This window comes from Lathamus discolor, chromosome 4 (genome assembly GCF_037157495.1).
Source record: "Lathamus discolor isolate bLatDis1 chromosome 4, bLatDis1.hap1, whole genome shotgun sequence".
Lineage (NCBI taxonomy): Eukaryota > Metazoa > Chordata > Aves > Psittaciformes > Psittacidae > Lathamus > Lathamus discolor.
The window spans coordinates 36,518,922-36,545,531 of NC_088887.1; the positions used below are offsets into that span (position 1 = coordinate 36,518,922).

At 41.9% G+C, this 26,610-nt stretch overlaps 1 protein-coding gene across 4 annotated transcripts in view; it reads right to left on the reverse strand.

Moving 5' to 3' along the window:
• The window catches only part of LOC136013345 (butyrophilin-like protein 10), a 39,009-nt gene extending 13,264 nt beyond the window's left edge, over positions 1–25,745 (reverse strand). For 2 of the 4 annotated variants that reach the window (XR_010612232.1, XM_065677086.1), the window contains exons 1-3: positions 25,603–25,743; positions 2,740–2,822; positions 2,277–2,329 (exon numbers count right to left, since the gene is read on the reverse strand). Coding sequence is in view for 2 of the 4 variants with exons in the window: in XM_065677086.1 (XP_065533158.1) it covers positions 2,277–2,329; positions 2,740–2,753 (67 nt within the window). In the remaining 2 variants the exon portion in view is untranslated. Of the gene's footprint in view, positions 1–2,276; positions 2,330–2,739; positions 2,823–6,013; positions 6,117–25,602 lie in introns of all 4 variants that reach the window. The other 2 variants (XM_065677087.1, XR_010612233.1) reach the window with 2 other exon arrangements.
• Between the last annotated feature and the right edge of the window lie 865 nt (positions 25,746–26,610).

Consider the following 26,610-nt stretch of genomic DNA (forward strand, 5'->3'; position numbering starts at 1 on the left):
GGGAAGAGTCCTGTTCACAGGATGCCCTCAGGAGAGAAAGTGCTTGCATCGTATGGTCTTGCACATGGATGCAGAAAAGATCATCCTGAAATCCACAAAACTTGTGGCTTTATTTAGAAAAATGGACAATAAGCATTTGCCTAATGACCAAAAGAGGGAGAGAGTTTATCCTATTTCCCGATCACAGTAATTTCCGAATTTGATACTGGTTTTAGAAGTCTATCTATTTGCTTTTTGACTCTTTATTCTTTTTGAGAAGATGGAGAACACTGGTGCCCAACATAACCCCTCCCTTCCTGTATGATACAGTGTACAAACCTTGTAACACTTACGATGACTATTAATACCCCTGGGGTTAAACCTACACTGCCTTCAGCTGGTAAAACCAGGGCTGCAGGAGGCACAAAAGGGAGCACAGCTGAAGTTGGCTTGGGCAAGAACAGGTGACTGAAATCTGGCTGTAACGAGTTATTTAACAGAGCCTACAGCTGAATGAGGTCTTTTGTTGATGGGAAGAACAGATTTCTGGGTACAAGTCAAGTAAATGTCCTTACGGAAGCTAGCTCTGGGAAGAAGTATAAAGTAATGCTGAAGATTGCTGATGTTGTGTTAAGCTTCTTGCTGAGGCTTTTGATGTGCTAGGGAGGTATGATAGCAGAGTTGCCTGGCCAGAAGGCAGAAGCAGTGGGGAGGGAGGCAGTTGCTGCTGGAGTGTATGAAGCAGGAGCAGTGCTCATCTGATCTACCTGGTAAGCTTTGAATGTGGAAGGTGCAGTGTTTTACCTTGGAAAAAATGTGCGTTGGTGCATGGCTTTTATTGTGGTTGTATAAATGAAATGTAAAGTGAGATGAGTTTATTTTCTGGTTTTATTTTTTTTAATGGTGTGCTTTAAATATTGTCCAAATGTTTAAGGCTCTCAAGGTGAAGCTGAGTGTGCTAATTTAATCAGTCTGTAAGATTCCTGTAACAAGGAAATACTGCTGTTTGGTGTCTGAAGTGTGGGGCAGGGGAACTTGTCATGACTGGGCTTTTTTGTTTTTCCCTCCTTTCCCCCCAGAGATGGTCTAGGGTAATCATGTTTATTTATTAATTATGTATTGCTTCTACCAGAGGAATCTGGGATGTCAGTAGGCAATCTAGGGTTTATGCCTTGTGGAAAAAGGCCTGGAAGTGGAAAGCTCTTGGGTGTGTGTCTGTAGATCACTCTGGTGATACCAGCACAGTTCTGACATTAGTACAGTAATTTAATAGTGGAAGTAATGGGTTAAGCAGGAAAACTTTCTGGTGTTAGAAACAAGGTAACAGGGAATTTCTTGTATCTCTGAGTACTTAGGAGCTCAAACTGGAATATGTTAACCTGACAAGGTGGTGTTCTGTGGCTTCTCACCACCTTATGCCTCACCCACATGCAAAAGTATTTTAGGGAGGGTAGGGGCTGTTTGCAATCCCAGTTGCTTTCTCAGAGACACTGAACTTGAGCTCTCCTGTTATAGGGAGAGGGAGAAAAAGAGTCAAAGGGTAGTCACTTAAATGCTTGCAGTTGTACTCAGCTGTCTTGAGTGGCAACAGACTCTGCACACTCATCTGTGGAGACACATTGATGTTTTACCTAAAAATGTCAGTTGTGCTCCTTGAAGAGAGAGACTAGTTCCAGAGGAAGTGTAACCTCCTGAACCACTGCAGCGCTTGGTAAACTTGAGGTGTTTATGGGCAAACTGTTTTAACCACACACAGAAGACTTAATATTGCTGAATGTAAGCCTCAGATAAGGAAATTACAGGGAGTTGCTCTGAGGCTTGTAGGAACTCCCTCACCTGCACATACTAGTGTACCTTTTTCTATATAATGTCAGAAACCCAATGTGGCTAGAGCTTTGTGGAGCATGTGCAAAGATTTAGGCAGAGAGGCTGCTGCTGGGATCTGGTCCTTTCACTTACCTGGTTATGCCTATAGCAAACCCACCACCTTAATGTCTAACTGCCTTGCATCATCATAAATGATGGGATTCCAAGTCTTTCTTAACATTGTGGAAATGCTAGGGTGTTTTTAGAAATGTGGGCAGGATAAACTTCATAGGTTAAGATTTGTGTACCTGCAACACCTCAATCTTGAAACCACTTCTTTCAGGTAGAGGTTTATCTAAAGGTTATTATCTGTAAGCAAACCTTGGATTGTGATGAAATATGTTCAAAGCAAAGCATGCATTTGTACAACATCCTCAGTTTGTGTATTCACATATAAATACCTTCTAGATGTGTTGTTATAGTATATTTACCTCTGGGTAGAGATGCAAACAGTAAGCAGGCAACCATCCAGACAGCAGTCTCCCTAATAAAGCAGAGAGAGAGAAATTCCAAATGCCTTGTTAGAATGCCAAAGCAGAGATCAAAGACCCTTTCTCTGGCATAATTTATGCCCTGCTTCACAGCTCCCTCATCTGTGAAGGGAACTTGGATATGAAGCTGAGATGGCTTAGAAACCCTGTCTTGTTTTGCTATCTAGTGTTGGTGTGGATTATATCTCTTGGCTGTAGATCTGAGGTTTCTCAATGGTTGTAATGGGATGGCGCTTCAGTCACAAACGCCCATGCTTCCTGCTTGTGTTCTCATGTGGACAAAATTAATTGCGTATATGTAGTCATAGTTTGCTTTCGAGATTATTTTCTATTGGTAATTGAATGGAATTTCCTCTGCCTCCAAACTTCAGCTGCTTCGTGCAACAAGAAAAGCACAGCTTACCATTTGATTTTCATGCCTTCCCAGCCCTTAGGAATCCCTTCTTGTCACAAGCTTCACCGGGTGCTCCAGCTGCTCTTCGGTCTCTGCAAAAGAGTGAAAGGCTCTTAATTTTTGTTGCCACGGGCATTTCTCCAGAAGGAAATAGGGTATTTACTAGTACTTTGTTTGCTGTGATTCAGTCTGTTTTCTTTCACTCTGTGGGTATAACACAAGTAATGTATTGTTATACACAGTGTATATAATACTGAGTATATACAGCAGGGTATATATACTCTGTGTATTGTAAGAATGTATTCAGAGCATATTTATTTTCATGTGTAGGATGGATGTGTGTACTGACTAGTCCTGAGCTTTCAGCATAGTGGAGGGATTCTTCTCCAGAGGCAGGTGAGATCAGTGAAGGTGCTGAAACCTAATGGGTATTGTATTTGTCAAGAGGTGTGGATGCTATTCCTCAGACTATCAAATACCATCCAAGCTGCACATCTACTAGCAAAATGCAGAATAATGGCTAATAAGCCTATAAGAAAAATGCTGCTTAAAAGTAGAGCTGCTTCTTTGAGGAGGCTGTCAAATCTTAGCCAAGGCCCATTTTCTGCTGTGGTAGCTCTGCCTGGGGAAGGTGCTGGTGCTGTTCTCCTGCCTATTGCTCCTGGTGCTTGCTGGGCTGAGCAAGACCCAAGAGCTGGATTTCTGTGTCTCCTCCTCTCCTCATGGCCAAGCCCTAGTTATGTTTCATTTACCAGCATCTTCCTGATACTCAGTGCAAGCCATTTGCTGTCTTTGGCTTCTTTGACATTAAAACAAACATGTCCTGCATGTTTTTAACTAACTTCCCCTGTGGCTGCCTACCTCCCCATTGTAATGTTTACTGTTTCAAGTGAGGGTATAAGCTGATGCAATTTATCCAAATGTGTTTTCTTCCTTCCTGCCTTTTGTAAACGAAACTGTCTATACGCACTCTCTCTGTAGGGAGGAGTGCTTATGGTATTTACCTATGCAGAAAGAACTACAGATTTGGTAGGTGTGTCCAGCTAACAGGTCTGTGTAAAGGCGCAATAACAGCAGGCAGGCATGACCTGAAAATCAGAGCTCCTAGAAGTGATGTCATTCTTCTGAAGAGCCAGTCATTTTCTAACAGTTCTGATTCTGACTCAAGAACTACATAAGGTCATTGCTCCAGCCCAGCTTGTTTCTGTCTCCAGCTTTTGCTGGCTTACTCCCACAGGGTCCCTGTGGGGCTTCTGGTTCTTGCAAATGCTTGTACAAAAGCTTTTGATGGTGGGGGGAGAGGAGTGGAATCAGGGCTGAAATACCAAACTGCATCTGAATTCCACGTGAATGTTGAGTTCTCTTGCCAGCCACGTGCTTTTGTTACTTTGCTACTGAAGTTCGAGCTTGTGCATAAAAAAGGAGGAAGGTAGGTCTTGTTTTAGGAAGCAGGATCTAACTGCAGGAGTGTTTCAGATTTGTCTAGCTGGGGCATGTGACCTTTCATTTAGCTTACTCCAGTGCTGTTTAGTTGAAAGGACTTTTTTATTTTTCCTCTGGATTGAGAGGATTCTGCTTGGAACAGAAATGTTTACACTGAGCCTCCGGAAGGATTGTTCTTGGTACACTAAATAGGAGATCTGTTCCCATCTGTGCAATTCGGATGCAGTAAGATGTTTCAGTCACTGCGTGGATCAGCATTTAAAATATCTGTTTGATATTTGACACCACTTTTTTTTTCCTCTCTTTTTTTTGGTTGTTTTTTTTTTTGGGTGCTGGTTTAAGCAACCTGGAAGTTGTTTTTTTTTTTCTTTGAACTTTTTCAAATGTAAAAGCTGATCCGCCTACTGCCCATTATAATCTGACAAAGGAATTATTTAAGACTTACTTTTCAGAGATTAAAACAATTAACTGAATAAGGCTTTGCTATGAAGAATCACTTCCTGAAGAACTAAAATACTAATAACTTTTTAAAACACTAACCTACCTGAAATAATGAAGGCATGTGATGTGATTAAACTGTCTGATGAAATGCCAAGACTCCGAACTTCTTGGCAATGTCTCTGTCATTCAGCTGTTGTCATCTGTGAGGTTATTTACTAAACAAGTTAGCTCAGCCTGCAATGCAAGTTAATCAAGTAGGCAAGTAACCAAATGTTCCCAGTGCCTGTAGAATAGCAGGACTTTGTGTCCCAAAGTAAATTGACTCAAGTTATTTCTTTCCAGTGCATGGCGGATGAAAGGGCCTAAATACTATTCTTGAAGGCTTTGTGCTCTTGGAGCAGTAAAATTCTCCCTTTAAAGTGAGTTAAAGTGGTATTTTTTGCAAATGTTCTGTTAACCCTGGAAATAGTGTTGCTACGGTATATTAAAGATATTCCCCTGTGAACAGCTCTCCTGCTTAGGACAGCTGGGGTGGCAGGAGGGGAAAATGCTGTTGGTAGAGATGCTTTGAATGAGCCAGTGGTCTGTGTTGTGGGCAGATGTTTCCTTGGTGTTTTCTTTTTTTCTTCTTTTTTTTTGTTCTTGCCATAAACCTTGCTCTGAATTCTGTGGGCAGCTGTTTGATCATCAAGAATAGTGCAGCTGGAGGATGATCAGGGCAGCAGCTCTGGTGGCTGAGCAGCCATGTTATGGTACTAGAAAACCCAGGTGGTTTCAATGATCAGTCTAGCAATGGCTTGTAACCACAGTGCACCTGTATACTTTCATAGAATCATAGAATAGTCAGGGTTGGAAAGGACCTTAAGATCATCTAATTCCAACCCCCTGCAAAAGTCTGGGATTTAGGATAGGAAAGATCTGGGAACTGATTAGCTAGGGAAGGCTTGTGAGATGCTGTTATGGGATGATGGGTTGAAGTAGGGTGCTGGCCGAGACATGGAGGGAGATGCTGAGCTGGAACCCTTTTGACACAGAAGAGGTACTTCTGTGTGGCGGCCACAAAGTGTGGCACTGATTTAAGTTGTGAACTAAGTGGATGTGACAATCTGGATGTTATGTTGAAGTGATTGATAGGCTTGCCAATTTTTCTGCTTCATTTGCCAACCTCCAGCACTGGCTGAGTAACATAGGTAAGGTAGCCTGGTACTGACCGAATAGTGATACAAGCTGGAACAGGCACCAGCTGCAGAAAATGCCGGTAATTCTGAGAGGATTAGCCAAAACCACTTAGCAGATGAGTAAGAGCCACTGTCAAGAATGAAACTGGTTGTTTAACACCTGGGAAAGCTTTGTAGCTTAGTAACTGATGTAAATTCTCCAAGTGTTGTTCCCCCCTTACCTGTGCAATGCCTTTGGCTTCTGAGAACCGATTTATGAGAGCTGACTTGTTACTGGTGCTTGTAGGAGGGTGGGGGAATATCTCTCCCTGACTTTGTGAAATCCTGAAAGCAACCAAGGACAGAAATGTTGCCTGTAACCACACAGTCCTTTTACCTTTAGGCAAAAGCTAATTGCAAGCTAATGAGTGATCTTCTAAGCGGAAAATACAGTCTGGTTTCTTAGAGAAAGTTCTTATGATGCAACAGTCTGTACTGAAACTGGGTGATTGCTTCTGGTCTTGTCTGAAAGCACCCTGTAAGCAAAATGAGGGGTTATTGAGAGACACATCCTACAATTAGTTCAAGGAGGTGTCAGTGAGGGACATGCTGGCATGTATCAAAAAATTACACAGGCTTTCTCTTGTAGTGTTTTAGGTTTTGAAATCAATTACTCTGATTTGAAAGCAATTTTCTGGGCACTTGTGAGCGGTGGCAGGTAGTGTTTCCATAGTTAATAGCTGTGTGATTCATCCCTTCAGCTCAAGGCTGTGGACAGAAGTGCCATTTGCCTCCTGGGGACTGTCTGGAGCTTTAGACTGCAAAATGTGCCGTGGTGGTAGCTGAATCTTGGATTGGGATCCTATCTTTAGGTTCACTGTAGCAAACCTCATGCAGTTGTGAATGTGCCTGGTCTGCTTTTCGTGTTTGTTTTGGCAAAGTTTATAGCTGTTTAAAACTTTCTGAAGGTGTTATTTGCTGTGCACTGGGGTGTTCTGCACTCTGTTTCCCCCTCCACTCCCTGTGCTCCAGCCACAGCACCTATGCTGTGGAGGTGGAATGGTGGGTGGAGCGCTGTCTGGGCTTGCTTGTTTCCATATGCTGCTGTAACTTCCTCTATTTGAGGTTTATCATGGGACACAGTCATGCTCTGGGGACTGAAAGATTGTTATCAAATGCACATCTAATATGAAAAGTTATTCCTTCTCAAAGGATGAATGAGTGATGGTGTGTGACTTCTCAGTAAAAGGCTGTACCTCCTACGTAGTCCTGCAGGAGGAACTTATACACCTTCCCTGGCTTTAAATAAATGGCTTTTGGTGAGGAGGAGTTTATCCACACATACAGAAATGAAATTGCAGAAATGGAAATTACAACTTATATTTGATCAGTGTTTCCAGGATTAAAACACAAATATCTTCCCAATGGTTTGGAGGAAAATAGCAAAAATCTGGGTGTCTGGCCAAAAAGAGTGGATATGAATGAGAATGTCTGAAACTGGAATGCTCAGGAAACTAAGCTTTATTCTTGAGTTCAGAATAACCTTTCTAAATAGTTCTGACTAAGCTGAAGTTGTGGCTTTGTGAAATGAGAAGGTTTGGATGGCTCAGGGGACTGATGTTAAATGTGGTATGCGTCATTTCAAGTTTCAGAAGGAAACACGGTCTTGGTGTGCAAGTGAGAATTCAGCAATGATCAAATGATGCTGTAGTCTTCTGGGTATTTAGTATTTTCATGTTATGTTCCATCTGGTTGAATTCTCAGGTGGTCAAGATCCATTCCTGTCATATTTCCAGCTGTTGGAGAAATTTCATCTTTGCCATCTGCTTGAATCCCTTGTGTGAAGGTTAATCCGGGGACTAGAAGGATATCTGTAGGCAGATCCCAGAAGGATGTTGTATCGCTGCTGCCTGTGGGGTCTGTGTTAGGCAGTTTTCCATGGTAACTGTGTGTAATTTTAGTAGTGGGCTCTCATGCTATAAATTTAAAACATGCTTTTCCCTCTGCAACAAGACTTTTGTACTAGGTTAAGCAGTTAGGCTTTCAAGAGACGGCTGCTGCTGGCAGGGCAGTGCCTTTGTGTTCTTTTTGTTGGGAATTTTTCTGATTTGGGGAGCAATTTCTGACCTCTAAATCCTTAGCAAGTGTCCTCAGCCCCACCTATCCCTGTCTTGCAGGTTATGAATCCTCCTGAGTTTCTGAGCACTGCACGTTTGACACTGTCTGATGGAAGCTCAGACAGCACAGGCTAAGCAGCATATGGTATATCCCATCCTTTGCCTGCCCATGTGCTTACTGGGGGGACTTCACTCTCTGTGGCTAGCGGTGTGTGGTGGTCTTATGCTGTTTGAAACTTCCGAAGACAAACCAAAAGGCCACTGTTCCTTTTTGTAATGGCTTTCTGGCAGCTCCCCTAAAAGTTCCTTATTCTCAATTCCTTTTTGCTTTTCTGAGAGTTTCCACTACTCTTCATCTGCCAGTTCTAGCAATGTTTTCTCTCTTTTCATAAATAAATTTGCAAGAGTAGAGAGTTGCTCTTTCAAGAGATTGCAGTTACCTGAACAAGGCATAGATGTGTGGGGTTTTTTGTTTTGTCTTTTAGAAAGCTTTAACATAGCGGCTCACAAGTGACAATGCAGAAAGAAGCAGGTGTTCCTTCAGCTGACTCAATATTGTGTAATTTTTCTTCTAACTTTGAAGGCAGTTCCTGTCTGAATGTCTGCTTCTAGTGCTCTCTGGATGATGATTTGTTTTATTGTTGCTTTACTCCATGGTATCTATATCTTCAGAGGTTAAATGTTAACATTGAAATAAGGACTTGAACTTTTCATCTTCACTCTAGGTTTTGTTTTCCTCTGGCATGTGCTCAATCGGACCCTTATATTAATGACGTTACCTGATTCTGGAGCACTCTATTCAACAATCAAACAGCTAAGCTGATGCTTGGATTCACTGATTCACTGGAGACATGAGTTAACTGATGTCAGTAAAAATGCTTGTTGGATTAATATAGCACTGATAAATACTAAATTCTGAAGTGAATAGTCTGAAGGTAGTTGTGAAAATGAGACTTGTTTTTTAAGAGAGAGAATCCTATTTGGGTTACTAGTACCACCTTGGAGTAGAGAGCTCAACTTTTTGTGAAAGTGACTCTAGGTGCATGCCTAATTATTGCCATAAACTCTAATAGGCTTAGTTATCCCTCTTACTGTCTTTGAGTGTGCGTTAGGTCCTTGCTTGGCCATAAGCTGAGGAGAAACTTTTGTAGGCTCTGTTGGGGTAGGGAAGAAGATGGGTGAAACAAAGTTATCTTGCTGTCCTTCCTCTGGCCCTTTCAAGTGCCTAAATGAAAGCCACAACTTCTTTAGCCAGTATGTCAAGTGGTAGGAATCCCTTTATACAGCTCCATATAAACCAGATACTTGCAAGAGGAACCAAAATACACTGAAGTACATTAGAAGGTCCTGCATATAATGGGTGTGGCTGGCAGGTATTTCTTCTTGCCCTTCTGTGTCCCTTGTGGCCTTTCCCTCCCACTGTAGTTGGTTTGCTTTAAAGGGTTTTGTGCTATCTGGATTAGTCATTTGCTGTGTGAAATGAATCTTTCTCATTGAAGGACTGGATAATCTAATGCTGTTAACTGTTACTTGTAGAAACACCCCTCCATTGAAATGACTCCACCTGGATTTTTTTTTTTTTCATCTCCATCATTCAGAGGGCTAAGCTCCTCAACTTGCATCTGCATTGGAAAGCTCATGAGTATTTGAACTCTTCCCTTTACTACTAAGCTGCAGAGGGACAAGAGCTCCCTGGTACATGCACAGCTGCAAATATACAGGGCTGGTTCAGGCTTCTTGGAAAAGCAGGCTAAGGAGAATACTGCCTGTTATAAATCATGGAAAGGACAGAGCAGGGCTAGTGGTGAGCAAAGGGACAGGTGACATGGGGCACAGACCACTGCTATGGAGCCATGGACACTGCAGGAACTGCAGCTGCCTTGTGCTTCCTAGCTCCAGCCAGCCCCCAGCCCTCTGGTTCAGGAGGCCGCACAGGGATTTAAGCAAGAGTGTGTTTTGCCTGTTCTGTGCTGCAAATGCTGAAGTAGGTGTGTGGTCTGACCTCTGCTCACTACCTAGCACCAAGGTTATCTCAGCAGTCTTTGACTTCTTCCCCTGCTAACTGCTGATAAGGCTCAAAAAGCTCATGAATGTGATTTATCTTTCATCTTTAGCTCACCTGTGTAGTGTTTTGGCAGAGTGCAGCCAAAGGACCATGAAACTTAGGGAGGATATAACTCAAGAATAATTGAGTTACTGATCACAAAGTTCTTAGAGTATTGAGCTATTTATATTGTAAAGCTTCAGTGCAGAAAGATATTTTGTTTAAACTGACAGGCTGTCAGCATTTAGTATAATAACTGCATAAATGTTTGTAGTGATGGCTTTGTCTGTGTCTTGCTCAATATATTATCCATTCTACAAATGTGGGGTTTTTTATTTTTGATTTTTTTTTCTCTTTAGTCAGCAGTTATCTTTCACACCAAGCTGGAATTATAAAACCCCCTCAGTAAATGTCATCAGTCCAAAGAAGGAAAGGGGAAAACTCCTTCCCTTTGAACTTTCAAATTTATATACTGGATAAAGCCTGGTAGCAAGAGAGGGAGAAAGGGAAATTCTGGGGGCTTTCCTAGGAAGCAGAAGGGAAACTATTTCAGGCTCAAGAGATCACTTTGAGCTGATGAGATAGTAACTAAAATGTCTTTATTACCTTTGTCCAATGCCTTGTCTAGGAAGAAGTCTAATATACTAATGCCAGAGAATTTCCGTTCTCCAAAATTACTTTCCAGTTCAGTACTGAGAGAGCAGGGAAAATCCTAGCCTGCAGATGCTTATTTTTGCTGGCAACAGCAGGTTCAAGGACTTTCTGGATCGGGAGTCCTCTCATCTTAGCTATTTTTCATTTGTGTATTGTAGAAACCACTGTTCTTCAAGACAAGATGATGTTGTTATTGATGCATATGTACAGTTCCACTAACACACAGTAGTCATTTTGTTTTTTTCTTATTAAACCTGTTACTAGACATCTCCTCCCTGACTTGTAACCCTACAGTCAGTTGGGTCTGTATTTCTTAGTGGGTGAGAAAACCGAGAAAGCTGGATGAAATGTGGAGTTCAGAAAATACTTATTATTGTCCTCTAGGAAGGTGTTATGTATTCATTAACAAAGTGGTGAACTTCACAGGTGGGGCTAATCAGTAGCCAATGCTGTTGTAGTTGCTGTATGGGAAATGGGAATGTGTGTCTGAAAATGAAAGCTCAGGATGCCAGGGTGAGAGGAGAAAAAGAAACGGGGGTTAACGGAAGCTGGTGTAACTTCTCTTGGCTCTTCCCCAGAGAATTATGTCAACTTGTGACTGAAATTACTGAGCCCCATGCTGGGTGCCTTGCTGAGGATTTGTACACCCAGAAGACAAGCTGTGTCTCCTCTGAGTAAAAGGAATGACCTGAACTGCATCCTGGTTTGGGTTGTTTGGGTTTTTTTTCCCTACTAGCTGCAAAATGCACTTTGTTTGAACATGATTACAAGCAACTGCTCATCCTAAAGTCTTCACAATCCTGGAACAAATCCTGGTGCTGATTAATAGTATTAATTAATGTTGGGGCTACTGAACTGAAAGGAGCTAGTCTCTGTCTGAGCTGCTTAATCTAGGAGCATTGTTCTCTTAAAGTAAATGTGAAAGTATCTGGGTCTTATTTATGTGTTGTTTTTTGAGGGTTGGTTGTTGTCTCTTTAATTGTTGTGAACAAACTGCAGTTTGTGAGAGCTTTTTTAAGTGAGAGGAATTGTTTATAGAAAACTTTCCCCAGGAGTGATTCACAGCATATACCTGCTGCCACCTGTGTCCTAACAAAGCACTTCTGGTATTCCTGCAAGTTCTGGTGGCACCATTTCTTACGCAAGAGAAAACAGGTAAGTGCAACAAATATAAGTAGCTAAGAAAAGGAAGAGCTATTATCTTCTCCAGGAGCCCATCTTGGCCTTTTCCATAGTTATCCAGTGAAAAGCACAAAGTACTCGTGGAATGCTTTGTACTAGTGAAAATATTAAGTCCTAGTGGTTCAAGGACTCTTGAACCCATAGCAAAAATAAGGCTGACTGTTGCCAAATACGGCAGGCTTAAAACCAGCCCTTTCCTCCCCATGGGATTGCTTTCCTAACCCCTGCTTTTTGAAAATATTTGCAAGCTGAAGCCTACAGTCTTCTAAGCCTAGCTGTTCTAGTATCAGAGCAGAAAGTTTCTAGTTGTATGAGAACGCTAATGTCCAATTAGCTTCTCTCCATCAGAAATAAATGCAAACGGAATCCTAGACAGGGGCTCCTTAAAGTATCTGTAAGCACTTGATGCTTTTTTTTGCTAAGCTATAAATGATTGTTCCAAGTGGAGAACAGTCATCCATAGAGTTAGTGGGATGTACATACAATACACAACACAGAGTTGTGTTGAGACGCTTGAGTTATTTTGCCCATGTGTTGGAGGACTCTAGAATCTTGGCTTGATAACTGAGGTAGATGTATGTGTTGTCTGAAGACAGTATCTTGAACACTCAGTTTGTGTAAGGAAAAAAGTGGGGATTGTAAGTACTTCCTGAAAGCCCTGTATACTCGGGAATGTTCCTCTAGCTTCTTAGAGCTTTCAGATTTTGTTATTAATGTTTGATGGAGACCTAGTTCAGCCAAATGACTTCACAATCTGAAGCGCCTATCTCTCAAACATTGCAAGTGTGACCAGGTCTTGTCTCCATATAGTCCCACCAGCAGAAATGCTTTTTATATTATGGGTGCAATTACATTGCATTTCCTACCTTTTTTATTTTGTTTTCTACTTCAGTCTGTAATCATGACCACACAAGGAGGTGATGGCTTCTTTATGAAGTAGCAAGCTTGGGGTTTGGAAACAAAGAAAGCAACTCCTTTCTTTCAACGCACTCTGAAAGCTCACTTGTGCCTTCTTCCTATAGATGTATTTCTATTCAGAACTGTGGCACAAGAAAGAGGTGGCATCTTCCCCCTTATCCTTTTTGGATAATGGTACGCTATTCTTATAGCTGTGTGTACACAATTCATTTTCATGCATTGCCTGCGCTCACCTTTAGATGTATGTGGGGAAGGTACTGCAAGACGTTTCATTATAGTTAACTGCTCATGTGTCTTGAAGGGAGGTAAGGGGATGTGTGTTCCTTTTTCTGTGGTTGCTGAGAGTCCTGACTTCTCTGACTTCTGGAAACTGTAGGACTTGACAGAGTTTTTGTGGAAGGATTTTAGGTGGGAGCTGTTCTTGGCTGAAGTGCTGCTCTTCCATAATTGGAAGATGGCTCTCAGCTCTGTTATTTTTCTTTTTTCTTTTTTCTTTTTTTTTTTTTTAATCCAAACTCATTTCCTCCCATTCCTCCTCTTCCCTGTTTCTCCAGTGGACTTCTTTGCTGTAGAAGGATCTCTTCCCCCAAAAGAAAGCAGGGGAATGGTGTAAGATCAAAACACAATTTCTTATGTTTGTCAGTGGGCTACAAAGGGTGCTGGGGAGAAGAGGGAGGAAATAGGCAGGTGCTTTCCTTGATCACATAACCCTTTTCTAAAAACAAATGTGTTGTGAACTGTTAATTGCATCTTTGTACAATTCACTGATACTGATATTCTGGAACAGAAAAGGTAAGCCAGTCTTCAGACTTAGCTAATAAAGATGACAACCCAATATGCAAACTGACTGTAACTTCCCAGAGCTATGTGGGGAATACAAGTCTTAAAAGCTGCTGTTTTTCAGGTGGTCTTTAATTTGCTTTTCTAAGGTGATACAGTTCAGTGATAACAAAGCTCTGGCAGTGAGTTGTCTCATTTCCTCAAAGTGAGCTAACTTCAGTTGCAGCCATATACCTGTCCACTGGTTACTATGTTTAATATTTAAAAGTAGGATGTAGCTGAAAGTAAACTGAACTATTATCTGAAAGCAACCAGATGGTGTTGAGCTTACAGCGGCTACCCAGATATCTTGTGTTGTAATAGCATCTGATGGTGCTTGGTAGAGGACAATAGGGTCATTTTGAGGGTGGTTGAGATATGGCCCCGGGCCCAAACAATGTACCTTTAAAAATGGGTCACTGCATCAACTTTTGTACCACTCTGCTACAAAGGCAAATTGCTGGCTAGGTAGGCAGGCTGCATCTACACTGCAAAAGCAGTGCATGGGTAGCTGCTGTCATCTCTTTTGTAATCAGGAGACCACCGAACTTAACCTTTTTCAATGTCAGGGATACTGAACAGAGCTCTTATGCATCTATGCTGTTTTAAGTATATTGGTAAGTAATGATTTAAAAAGAAAGAGGAGCAGCTTGTGCAAAACCACAAGCTTTCGCACTGTGAAAGATCAACCTGATCTCTCTGCGGTTTTACACTTTTCAATATAGGAAATCCCCTGTGAAAGTTTAGGTAAACTTAGTTTTACAGTACGTTTTCAACTAACCCCAAAACTGGAAGTTGAGGGTGTGAAATGTACATCCCAAATAAGGCTTGCAAATTCAGCAGTGCATTGCACTGGCCTACAGTTTTGTTTCTAGGCTTCACCTTTCCCCACTGAGGAGGTAAGCTTTGTGTATGGATGAGATTGCCTGCATCTATCATTCTTAAGGCTATTAATCTAAAGCAAAATCATCTGAAATTGTGTAGGGGTTTAGTCCTCCATGACAGGGCTCTGCACTGAGCCCCTGGTTCTGCAAATAGCAATCTTCTTCAGGCACAGGATGCAGCTGCTTATGGCACTAGTCTGCAAGGAGTAGCTGTAGTCTAAGGAAGCAGCAGCCACCAAGGTGGAAGGATTGGCAGCTGCTGTTAAGGAAGAGAGTGGGAGAAGATAGAAACAGCTTCTCTGAAGTCTTGCTTCATCCCTTCCCATCTCTTCCTCCTCTGCTTTGCTCTGTAGTGGCAGGGGTGACTGAGCTCTTTCCAAAGTGGCAACATTCAGCTTCACTAGTGGTGTTAAGAAGTCTTGACAGCACTCTAGTTGAAGCACCCTTCATGTGACTCTCCCTGCTCCCACCAAGCACACTTGTCTCTCTTGAATGCCTGCTTTTCCCCTTCAATTGACTAGCACCCTATGAAATACTTTCAGATGGTATGTTGCATCAGGGTTTTTCCCCCTAGGATGATCCTGACCCAGCAGCTTCTTCTGCAAGGGCTGAACAGGCTGCAACTCCACTAGTTGTGATCTAGTAGGAGCTGGTCTCTACAGTGCTATAACAAATGCATAAGCTTTTCTGTACAGTAGTGGGTGCCAATGGCACATCTGTTTTGACCCCTTTCAAGCTCCTGGAGTTGTGCACAAGCAATGAGGCTTTGCATCACTTGGGTAACAACTGTTCTTTGGAAATCCAGGAATATGTGGGATGGAGCATTAGTGATTACGTCTGTGTACATATATAGCAGCATGTGATGCGCCTTGGAGTAAAAAGCACACAGAGGCACTATGTTGTTCCAGCAATATCAAAAATCAAGATGTGTGTGAGTGGAAATATCTGCTAATACTACCTCAGATCCTTGGATATCTTCTCCAAGAGTACTAGAAAGCCAATAGAATTTGGGAGCCACCCATAACTGAGTAGATGATTACAACTATGTATTTGCAGGGCCAGTTTTCTCAAATGTTTCTCTGCTCACATATCCTAGAGGCATGACATAACCTTTAGGCATCCTAATTGTTGTAATTCCTACAAAATGTTTACTCTCAAGCTCTTCTGATGGTCTCTGCTTTATTGATCTTTTAGGGTGTATATTTACTCAAATTAGAGGCAGGGGTGAGATCTTAGCTTTCTGTAACATCATACACATTGAGAACTGTAAATGCCGATGAATAGACCTGGTTTTTGTAAGTAAGAAAGACATACAAAATAGCAACTGAAGGATTTTTGGTTTTGTATACGTGAGATCATTGTTTGTCTTTGGGTTTCTCTGGCTAAAAACTGCTGTTGCACTTGTTCAAGAAAAGACTGTTTTCCTTTACTCAGTTCTTGTGGAAGATCCGTTTCAAATCATAGACCAAATACTTTAAAGTACTATTTATCTGCATGCAGAGGACAGAGGCAGGACTGTATCTGTTCAGGTTCTCTGGCACCTTCTAGTATGCTGTGCATGCTTTAGAATTGAAGGTCGAATTGAAGGATTGTCTGGTCTCGTGCATCTCAAAGTACTTATGAGAGTTTTCTAACAAAGTCAAACCCTCCTTAAGCACAGTATTATTCAATACACAGCTGTTACTGCTAGAGTAAATGATTGAATTTCTGCTTTGCCATTAGATTCTAGGAATGCAGAGACTCCTAAGGAGATCTCTAACAAATCTGTAGCCAGGAAGAATTTTGTCATGGTAATATACCTCTTTGTTTTGTCTTGACGGAGATAGCAACTGAATAAGTCTTCCTACTGCTGCTGGGAAGATACGTGCTGCCTGTGTCATCCCTGTTTCCCACAGCTGATTTGCCTGAATCCATATTCTCTCTTGCCATTAACCTTCCATGAAAGGAGGTGGTCAAAGGCTGATTTCTGGGTACTTGTGATAACATATGACAAGACTTGGAGCCTTGGAAATTGCTAAGTCCGGTGTCAAAATTGTACAGAAACCTTGATTTGGAAAGACAGTCTTCCTTCTCCCATTTGTATTTGCTTACTAGTAAAAAGAGCTGATGCATTCAATGAGAACTTAAATTGATTGGGTTTTGATGAGAATGTGGAGATTACCTAACTGCTTACCCAAGCTGCATCTTGTAATTTTAATTGGAGAAGCGGGGAGAAGTGTTTAACAGGACTTGCTGTGCAACCTACTACATACCTAGGTCTTACAGGAAAAGGAATGTGATGTCCTGGGATAGGAAAGTACAAAGTGCTAATGAATTAGATATGGCATTGTACTTAGTTTACTGGCAGCTGCCAAACATCTTGAGGACTCGTTATAACACAGACAAACAGAATATTTTACTTGGATCTTTAGAGCATTATTAATTGGCATTAAACATTACTGCTGCCCATTCTATAGACGCAAATGTCTGTGAGAATGTGCAATGGAACATGCTCCCCCCCTGCCCCTTGTTGATGTTTGTGGACTGTTAACTTGTAATTACTAGATATGATCCGTACTGTGCTTTAACTAGTAACAGTTAAAGTAGAAGAGTATGGGTTGAACACAAGGAAGAACTCACTTGTAGAAAGCACTCAAACTATGTAAACTTTAAATGGCCTAGTTTTGAAGCACATCCTCTGAGCACTCATGGAAGTCTTCTCTAGGTGTTTACGTGCTTATCTTATGCCAGCAGTTCAAAGCCCTTACATCTCTGTCCTACTACCAGATGGGATTTGAAGAGCCTCATTAGTTACCTATCTTACAGTGCCTCAGATTTTGAGGACTTCAAAGCTGACCTTGGCACTTCTAGGACTGTTTATTTAGAGGATTGAAATAGGAGTGCTACATGTTGGTCTTTCACAATCCTTCATTCCAGCTCTAAACAGTCATTTGGGAGATGATGCTGGGTAGCAGCTGGAGAAGCACAGTGAACTTCTTAGAGCAGCTCTGAAGCAGAACACAGAGGTTTTGAGAATTGAAGCAACCGTATTTCTGAGCAGTTCAGAGATGCAAAATGTCTGAGGATTAGCCTTGCAGCCCCCCGTGCTCTGGAGCCACTCTACACAAAATATTTCCCTGGCCTAAAGAGGGTAAGTAAAGGGATATATTGTTGCTGATCTGCACTTTGCTGGTAGCAAGCTGATGGTGGTCTTAGCCTTGACTTGTGATACCTCAGCTGTACCCTATTTCTTACAGCTGCTTCCCCCCAAAAATCTCCTATACCATGGGCTGCAAATGCAGCTGAAGTAACACTTACACACTGCCTGGAGATGACCCTTGACACAAGGAATATTTTTTTGGTTAGAAAGTTGTTTATGCCTGCCTCAACATGGAAGTAAGGGAAAATGGAAACCAAGGCAATAAAACTGAGTTCTAATCAGGGCTATCCTAACTCGGATCCTTCTCTCCCTTCTGAGGTGTGGAACAGATCTGTAGTTGGGGTAACGACATACTGCCAGCCATGTCAAGCCAGCAGAGCTGCGCTGACTTGGCTCAGCCTGTGTGTGTCACTTGGCATCTGAAGGAAGATGTTCAACTTAAGCTGTGAAAGCAGTATTCAGGAGACACCTGTAAATCAATATAGTGGTCTCATACCATGACCACCATGAAACTTGCAGCTGTGGTGAGGTACTCAAAGGGTCAAATTAATTATGTAGCAGATAATCTTTGAGGAGAGAAGTTTCCCATGAGGAAACTCAAAGATTCCCAGCCAGATCTGCCATACAACCCTGCTAGGTCTTTAAATAGGTATTTTGCTTTAGGTTTGAGGAAAATTAAGGTTTCATCCAAACTAAAGTGCAGCCGCATCCTTGGTGCCATAAAAGGAGTCAGAGCTCAGCTAGGTGCTGTTGCTCTCCTTTGCATTAATGGACCCTAACTGCGGGGCCTAAAGCTGTTTATGGAGTTAGATTTCCCCAGAATATACTTACTGGGTGGATGACAATGCTCTAGCACAAATGAGCATACTCTGTTCTGCTTTGTTCCTCTGTGAGGAGGAGGTAGTAGAATGAGTGTTATAGTGGAGGGACACATGAATTTTAGTCACAGATGAAATGCTAGCTATTTCCCTTTATTTAATTTTTCCTAAATAAAAGATGCCGAACAACACAGGTACAGCTCTCATCTCTCATTCCCACCCTTTCAACTGTATGTTGTTGCAGTCATTCTTGTCAGGAAACATTCCTTCCTCATATCAAACAGAAAAAAGGTCTAGAAAAGAATAAGTTTTGCTGTAGTAGACAGTAGAAGCTCTAGTAGCTTCTACTCTATAGATCCTAGCACACAGGGGCTTCAAATTCCTACTGGGTTATGCTTTGCTTTCAGAAATCTCACGGAGAAGTAACCCCTGTCCAGTTGCAGATGTTGGAGCCAGTTTTTAAGCCACCACTGTGCAGTTTGCTGCCAGCTGAGCAATGTGTGGTGGTGCTGGGAATTGGAATAGGCAGCAGTTAAGAGTGTGGTTAGCCTATGTCAAACACTGTACTGCCTGAGGCAGGTGGCTGCAGGCATTGCTAACTACCTGTAACTGCCAGCTGCAAGGAAAACTTAGCTTGCAGCCAGAGTAGTCTGAGCTGCTACTGTGTGTGATTGAGTGAAGAGTGCATGGGAGTGAATTAACCATGGAATGGCCCTTGCTGGGTTAGGTGGTAGAGCTGGAAAAGTGGTGATGCTCCCTGTCACCATCTTTTCTTCTTGGGTTTCACAAATCATATAATCAGCAATGTTGGAAACGGTCTTTAAGGTCATCAAGTCTGACCTTTACCGGGGACTGCCAAGTCCAGTGCTAAACCACATCACCAAGGGCCTCATCTACATGGTTTTTGAAGACATCTAGGGATAGTGATACCACTTCCTTGGGCAGCCTGTTCCAATACCTGATTGCCCTTTTGGTGAAGAATTTTTTTTGTAATATACAAATGCTTCTAGGAATCTTTTATTTTATATTTTATATTTTATTGTATTTCCCCTCCTTTAGGAGTCCTAAATGCGTACTTCTGGGGGGTGGAGTGGAGGAATGTGGCTATTAGGCAGATTCCTTCATCACAGGTGTTTAAGAGGTATGCACTTCTCTGGATAATGAAGTGAATTTGAGAGAGAGAAAATTATCACCTTTCAGGAAGCAAGAGTTCATGGTAACTACAAGAAATAGTAACTGCAAGATAAGTGTTTTGGTGCAGTTCAGTGGTTTTTGTGCTGTTTGCACTAATGGGGAAGAAAGGCAATGCCAGCTCCTCTAAAGCTGGGTAGCTGTAACATGCAGAGTTTGCAGATGTACACAGTCAGTTTGCATGTATACAAAGTTACAGAAAGCAAAGTACAGCAACTCCCTATAGCCTTGTAAATTTACATTTTAAAAAGAACACCCACGTTTTAAGCTGGGCTGCCTCAGCGAGGGAAATATAGGGAGTTCTGGATGCTCTTCCTTTTCCTGATGTCAAGATAAAGTAATCCTCTTTTCAGACATGCTAATGATCTGCTTGGCTGTAGTTCAGATAGCTCTCTAACTGGTGACAGCTGCTGTTACTCTGGCAAAAATGAGCTTGAGAGCAAGTTTGCTTCAACAAAAACTTCTGGTTCAGTACTTAAGCATGTGGCAATGTAGAGCACAGGGGAACTCGGATGTTAGGAAATGACATCTGGAAAGCCAAATTATACTTCAAATGCGCTTAGTTGAGAAATACATTTGGACTCTACAACTAACTTTATGAATAAACTAAGGGGAAAAAATAGCAGTCTCCATCTTACTGTGCCTAGTCTTTCCAGCAGTCTTGAGAGGAATTTGTAAGTGAAATGAAACAATATGTGAAACTGCACAATAATTCTATGCATAAGGAGGTGTGAGAAGTACCTGCATACAAAATGAAGTTGTAAAAATTTTATTTGTAAAAATAATTTTAAGAAAAAACTCGGTGTTCTCTAGATAAATAACTTGCCTGTTTTCTCCATCCTCCCCACTCTTTGTTAAAGGTCTACTCTTCATTAAAGTTGTACCTTGTAGTGCACCGAACAAAAATTATACCAGTAATTTATATAACTAAAGTGAACTCAGAATGTAACTTCAGTAAATTGCAGCAACTAAAATGAAAATACTTGAAACGAATCCTTGCAAAAGACATGATCCTGTGGTTTCATCCACTGCAGGTGCTCTCTTTCTTAGGATGCTACTGAGTGCTTTTCCTTTCACACGGCCTTAATGTCTGCTGCTTAGTAGGAGGGATGGGTGCCTTGAATAATTTTGCTTTCCAGATTTTGATTGATTTATAGACCCTGTAGCCATGGGTTTTGGTGTTAGCTCTTTATGACATTTGTAGATCTGTATAAATGGCATTTTACTTTTCTCTTGAAGCTTGTGCATTTTCCTTTCTGTTAACAGCACATCTCCTGCTGACAGGGCACAGTTGACCCATTTGTGCTTATGATAAGAATAAAGGGTCCTGAGGATGTGGTAGAGCAAATCATGTATGTTCTATCTATGGTTTGCTGGAGTTTAAGCACAAAGGCCGACAACATGGGTTCAAGACATTTCCTCCCACCCATACCTGCAAGGAGATGGGTGCTCTGAGACAGCAGCTAAACTGAAGCGTATCTGTTGTAACTAGAAAAACTATGGTGGGTTGAGCTTTTCTGCCCTGCACAAGGGAATTTTTTTCCTGTGGCTGTTTTGAGAGCAAAACCAGAAAGTGGTAACCCACAGATGGTGGATTAAAAACCCCTATGGCTTTAAGGCAGTTTGCACTGGGATGTTATGAAATCTTAACTGAAGTTTGTGTGGTCACATCCCTTGTAAGATTGTGTAATTTCACATGCACAAACTCAAAGCATGTGCTTGGAAATAGTCTAGTTTGGAATCCTTGAGCTAACTATGCATTTATCATTCTTAAACTGTGTTGTGGTTTAAACAAAGTCAGCCATAAATCACACAGTCATTCTCTCACTCTCCCCCTTCTTGCCCTTACCCTACTCCTGGAGGGACAGAGGAGAATCGGAAAGAATGGAGCTCCCATGGGTTGAGATGAGAACAGTCCAGTAAGGAAGGTGTAACACAAGTCACTACTGCTACCACCAATAATAATAATGGTAAGGAAATAACAAAGGAAGAGAATACAACCACTCGCCACCAGCCAGCTGATAACACCACCACCCCCCCCACCCCCCACCCAATCCTGACTGAGCACTGACCGATACCTACTCCAACCCTGCAGTGCACTACCCCTTCCGGGTAACTCTCCGTTACATCCTCAGCATGACGTGCTGTGGTATGGAATACCTCTTTGGCTAGCTTGGGTCAGGTGTCCTGACTCTGCTTCCTCCCGGCTTTCCCTCCTCCCTGGCAGAGCAGGAGACTCAAAGTCCTTGGTCAGACTAAAACATTTGTGTTATCAGCTCTGTTCCCAGTCTGGAAGTCAAAACACAGTGCCGTACCAGCTACCAAGTCGAAGGAAAATGACTGCTACTGCTGAACCTAGGACAAACTGTTTCTGTGAGGCAGAGTTGTTTGGAGCAATTTATGTTCCTAGGGCTGATGGGCACATGGAGACCGCTGTAGTTTAGGATATGTATATGTTGTAGTCTTTCTTCCTTTAGTCTTATTGGGCACCTCCTAGAAGATACTGCTCTGGTACCAGCAGTTAATTTTATTCTGTTACAGATGACTTTAGCAATAGGGAAGGACTGGTAGAGAAGTCTGGTGGTTGGAATTGGCTTAGAAAAAAAGAAAATACAGATGCAGTAGGGGGAAAGTCAGCTGAGAGAACAGACAAATCAGGACTTAGCTACAGCCATAAAATGGAGATTCCTTTCAGTGATGCTGAAGGGGTCTCTAGTTTTATTTGTCTGGTACTCTGTGAGCAGGAAGGGAAACTTAGAGGAAAAATATGCAGACAAAAAAACACCCAAACCACCACCATTAAAACCAGCCTCTCTCCCCCCCAGCAATGAACCCAACTAAAAGACCAAGCCAGTGTGAGTTCTGGTATGCCTCTGCTATATACCGTAGGTTGTACAGATGCCTTGTGCCAGGGCTGGGCAGCCAAGGCTGCATGAACCCATGCATCCCTGTGCTGTGCTGATTTGAGCTGCTTTTCCAGGCTAGGAACACCAGAGTCCTGTGGAATGTGGTGGGGAGCTGCAGTTAGTAACTTCCCATCAGATAGGGAATTTATGCCAGTGCAACACTGTGCCAAGAAGGCAGCACTTCTCCGGATCTGGTTAGTACAGGCACCTCTGCGCCACGGCTTGCTGCAGTTATGATGTGCCTGAAGGCGCTGAGGTGTTTTAAAGACAAATGGGCAGGCATGAACAGAAAATCAATGTCTGGAAGCCTTTGAGGCTCAGGTTGCTTTGGAAGATCTGCAGTGTATATGCATCCTCACATGTCACTGCAAATTGTCTGTGTTCAGTAGGATTTCACGGAGTATATATTCACATACAATATGTGTATGTGTTTAATGGACTGTGTCAGAAACTTATCCCGTTGTTCAGAGGATAGTTCATATTGACTTTTTTTCCTCTCCTCCCTCCTTTCTCTCACCTGTTGAAACAAAGCCCTGTCCATCCACATGTGCCTGCAGTGTCCTGTTGCCTGGACTGCCACCTTCTGTGTATATTTAGGAATGCTTAGCTTCCATAGGGTGTGGTTGGCACTATAGGCCCCTTGTGCTGAGTAGGAGGGAAGGCTGCCATGCAGTTCAGAAAAGGAATGTAACTAGGGGTGTGAGAGAAACCAGATCAACTTTTTGAAAGGATTCTTAAATACTAATCACAGAAGCATAGTTGGGTTGGAAAGGACTCATAGATAACCTAGTTCTAGCCCACCTGCATGAGCACGGACACTTTCTCCTAGACCAGGTTGCTCAAAACCCCATTCACTCTGACCTTGAACACTTCCAGCATTGAGACAGCCACAGTTTCCCTGGACAACCTGTTCCAGTGCCTCACCACCCTCGTGATAAAGAATATCTTTATGTATAATCTAAATCTACCCTCTTTCAGTTTAAAACTGTTGCCCCTTTTCCGAATTCTACAGGCCCTGGGAAAATGTCTATTTCTGTATTTCTTAGAAGGTCCTTTTATGTACTGAAAGGCTATGAGGTTTCCCCAGAACCTTCTCTTCTCCATGCTGACCAACCCCAACTCTCTCAGCCTGGCCTCAAAGGAGAGGTGCTCCAGCACTGACCATTTTTGTTGATCTCCTTGGGATCTGCACCAACAGATTCATGTCTGTCTTACATAGCACTAAGCTGCAGATGCCGTTTGCGATGATATGGCACAAAGAGGCCAACAAGCCCCCTAGAAAAGAGTTACTGCACAGTTGTGCATATGGTTGTTTTTTCTTCCCCTGCTTTTGGTTTTGTTTTTTTTTTTCTTTTTGATTACGTGATTTGTTTGGTTTGGTATTTACTTTTTAGTTTTCAGAAGTAAAAGAAGAATGTCCCATCCTGTCTCAGGTTATGTTCTCCCTGCTTTCCCGAGTGACTTCTCTGGCAGACAAAATGTCCAAAAGTGGTGATTACCCCTAAAAGATCAGTCTCCTGAAGGTTGTATATACATCCATCCATTCTCATTTTAAGACTTTCCTAACTGGCAGCAGCATATTGGAGGTTTTATTTGTAGTGCTCATCTTGGTAAATATTTCAGTAGCCTTGCATTACAAGAGGGTTTGGAGATGAGTTTCCTACTGCCTCTTCTTCCTTTCTGGAAATAACTAATTTATCTAGAAAGAAAAACCTGTGCTGATAATCTGCCTTTTACGTTATTTACGTTTGTGTTATCAAGTTAAACTCAAAACAGTGGCAAGGTTTTTTTTTTTTTTGATTTCATGAGAACTGAAATCTGTAGCTGTGTTGTTGCCCTGCTTGCTCCGGATTCAGTTTTAGTCAACTGGTGAAATGTTTCTGTCAATTTAGCCTTCAGAAGGGCAAAGTTGTCTGTTATGAGTTGACTCTTGAGGTTCCAAGGTCACACAGAAGTATGAGAAACTGGGTTTCGTGACATAAATTGTTTTGTACTTCTGCCAAGTGTCTCTCTTCTACTTTCCTCTCTCCTTCCATTACCCTGATGGGTACGGTTCCTTCTGAAGAAGGGGTAAGAATAAAAATAGATTTAAAAATCAAGAAGTTGTTTTAAGTGCTCTGCTGTAGGGACTGGGTTGTACATCTGTGACTGTAATATTTTTAATTCACCTGGTTTAAACCTTTCATTAAAACTTAACGGCAACAGGTTTTTCCGAAACCTACTTGTGCAGCAATATCTTCTTATCTTGTTTTTCAAAGTTGACAAATAGTAATAGAAACCATGGTGACTTAAGGCTTGGGAAAATCCTCTAATGCAGTTGCTTGACCTCTTTCTTGTCTTTTCACTCTTGCACTTGATTTCCTCGCTAGCTGCTAACTGAGACCTCAGGTTGTGTCCAACACTGACTTTGTGACTGTTGTCTGCTGCTAGGTACAAAGGGACACCTCATCTTTCTCACATGGGGCTTTTTAGCTGCTGTTACCCACTGTCAGTTTGAAAACAATAACAGTTCAGTAGCTGAAATGTTATGCAGGGTTTCGGTTTTGGTGTGGCTAGTATGCTATGTATCTCATCTGAAATTTTTCTCTTACTCGGCTGATGTTTTGAGGCAACGTGTGATAAATTATTTTCAGCCTAGTGTTCATTCTTAGAACTTTACTTAACTGAAACTCCCTGTTCAGTCACTTTTATGTCACTTTAATGACTGAAGTCATTAGTGTTTAGTGTCAGTTTAATGACTAAAGAAAAGCAAAAAAGACAAGAAACAGAAATAAAGGTAAAACTGCGCTTGGAAAATAAATTAGTCGGAGATGCCTTTTGGGATGGCAGATGAATGCTGCCTTTTGTTTTACCAGTAGGCTTAGTCTCACTTCTCAATTTGCAGTCTAAGTGCACCCTAGCTGGCCAACAGTGAATGGTAGTGGAGTTAGAGAGAAAACATTTTAACTGGGAAACCTTTCAATACTTCTTTTTCCTCTCCAGCACACTGCAAATTATGGCAAAGAAAACAAGCCAAACCTTGATTGTTTCTTTTTCATTTTTTTCTATATCAGCATTAGCTGAAACAATTGTAAAATACCTTAGCTGAAAAGCTGTAGCACATACAATGCAGTTTCAGTACTTTCTAGTACAAGACAGAAAACTTGATCTTTTACTTACGTGGAGTCTGTCAGTATCCTGTCTGAACGTGCTGAGACTCAAACATGCTGCTGCGAGGAGATTCTGCCTTGAATGAGGAAATGCTGAAGCAGGGCAGGATGTGAAGCAATGACTCAGTCAAGAAACACAGCACTTGGTATCTAAGGAATAAAAGGAATCACTGACTGTGCTCACTGTAGCAGTCTTGGGTGACGTAAGAACATGCTAACTACCACTCTACCAGTAGTAAAAGCTCAAGAATATTTAATATTTCACCTTTCATCTTTTCCCAAACTTTATCTGCTTATGAAAGTGAACATTCTGGTATTGCAGTTCTTCCTAGGAGGACTATCTACCTTTTGTCTGATAAAGCATATGTCCCTGTTAAGAATGTGCCATTTGATGTTCAGAACAGGGACTTTGGTATTGCTTCTGAAACAACTCTTGCCTCTTAGCTCAAGCAGGCACTTGAGGCTTTGCTTGGTTCTTTATCCAAGGAAAGGAAAATTTTGCTTCTCGCATGAATGCTAGTTAAAACTAGGTTCTTGTACACCTGAACACAGAAGCTACTGCCTGCAGTTTTTAAGCATGCATTTCCAAACTCTACATTATTAAAAAAACACACTCTTGTATGCCCTGCAGTCAAGCACATTAGTTTCACTGACCCCCTGCTTTTGATGTGCAGGTACTGAGCAATATTTACCCCTTATATTTTCAGCCAGCCACAGTAGAAAGCTTTCTCTTTAAGAGAGCTATTATTTGCATTTTACTGCACTGTTGTGACTTGGTATGCTGCTGTATCATTTCATAAATGAAGTTTTCTTTTTATGAGTATTTGCTAGCATGGACACTTCTTCGCTGGGGTTTTGTGGCACAGAGTTGGACAATTGCACAGTTCAGCACTTGAGTATCAGAAATGGAAACGTATTAGTTGGATTCTGTTCAGCTCTTGCCTTTAAACTACCATTTTTTTTGGGTACTCTCCCTTGCATTGAATTGAATCCTTCTGGCATATAGGTGTATACACCT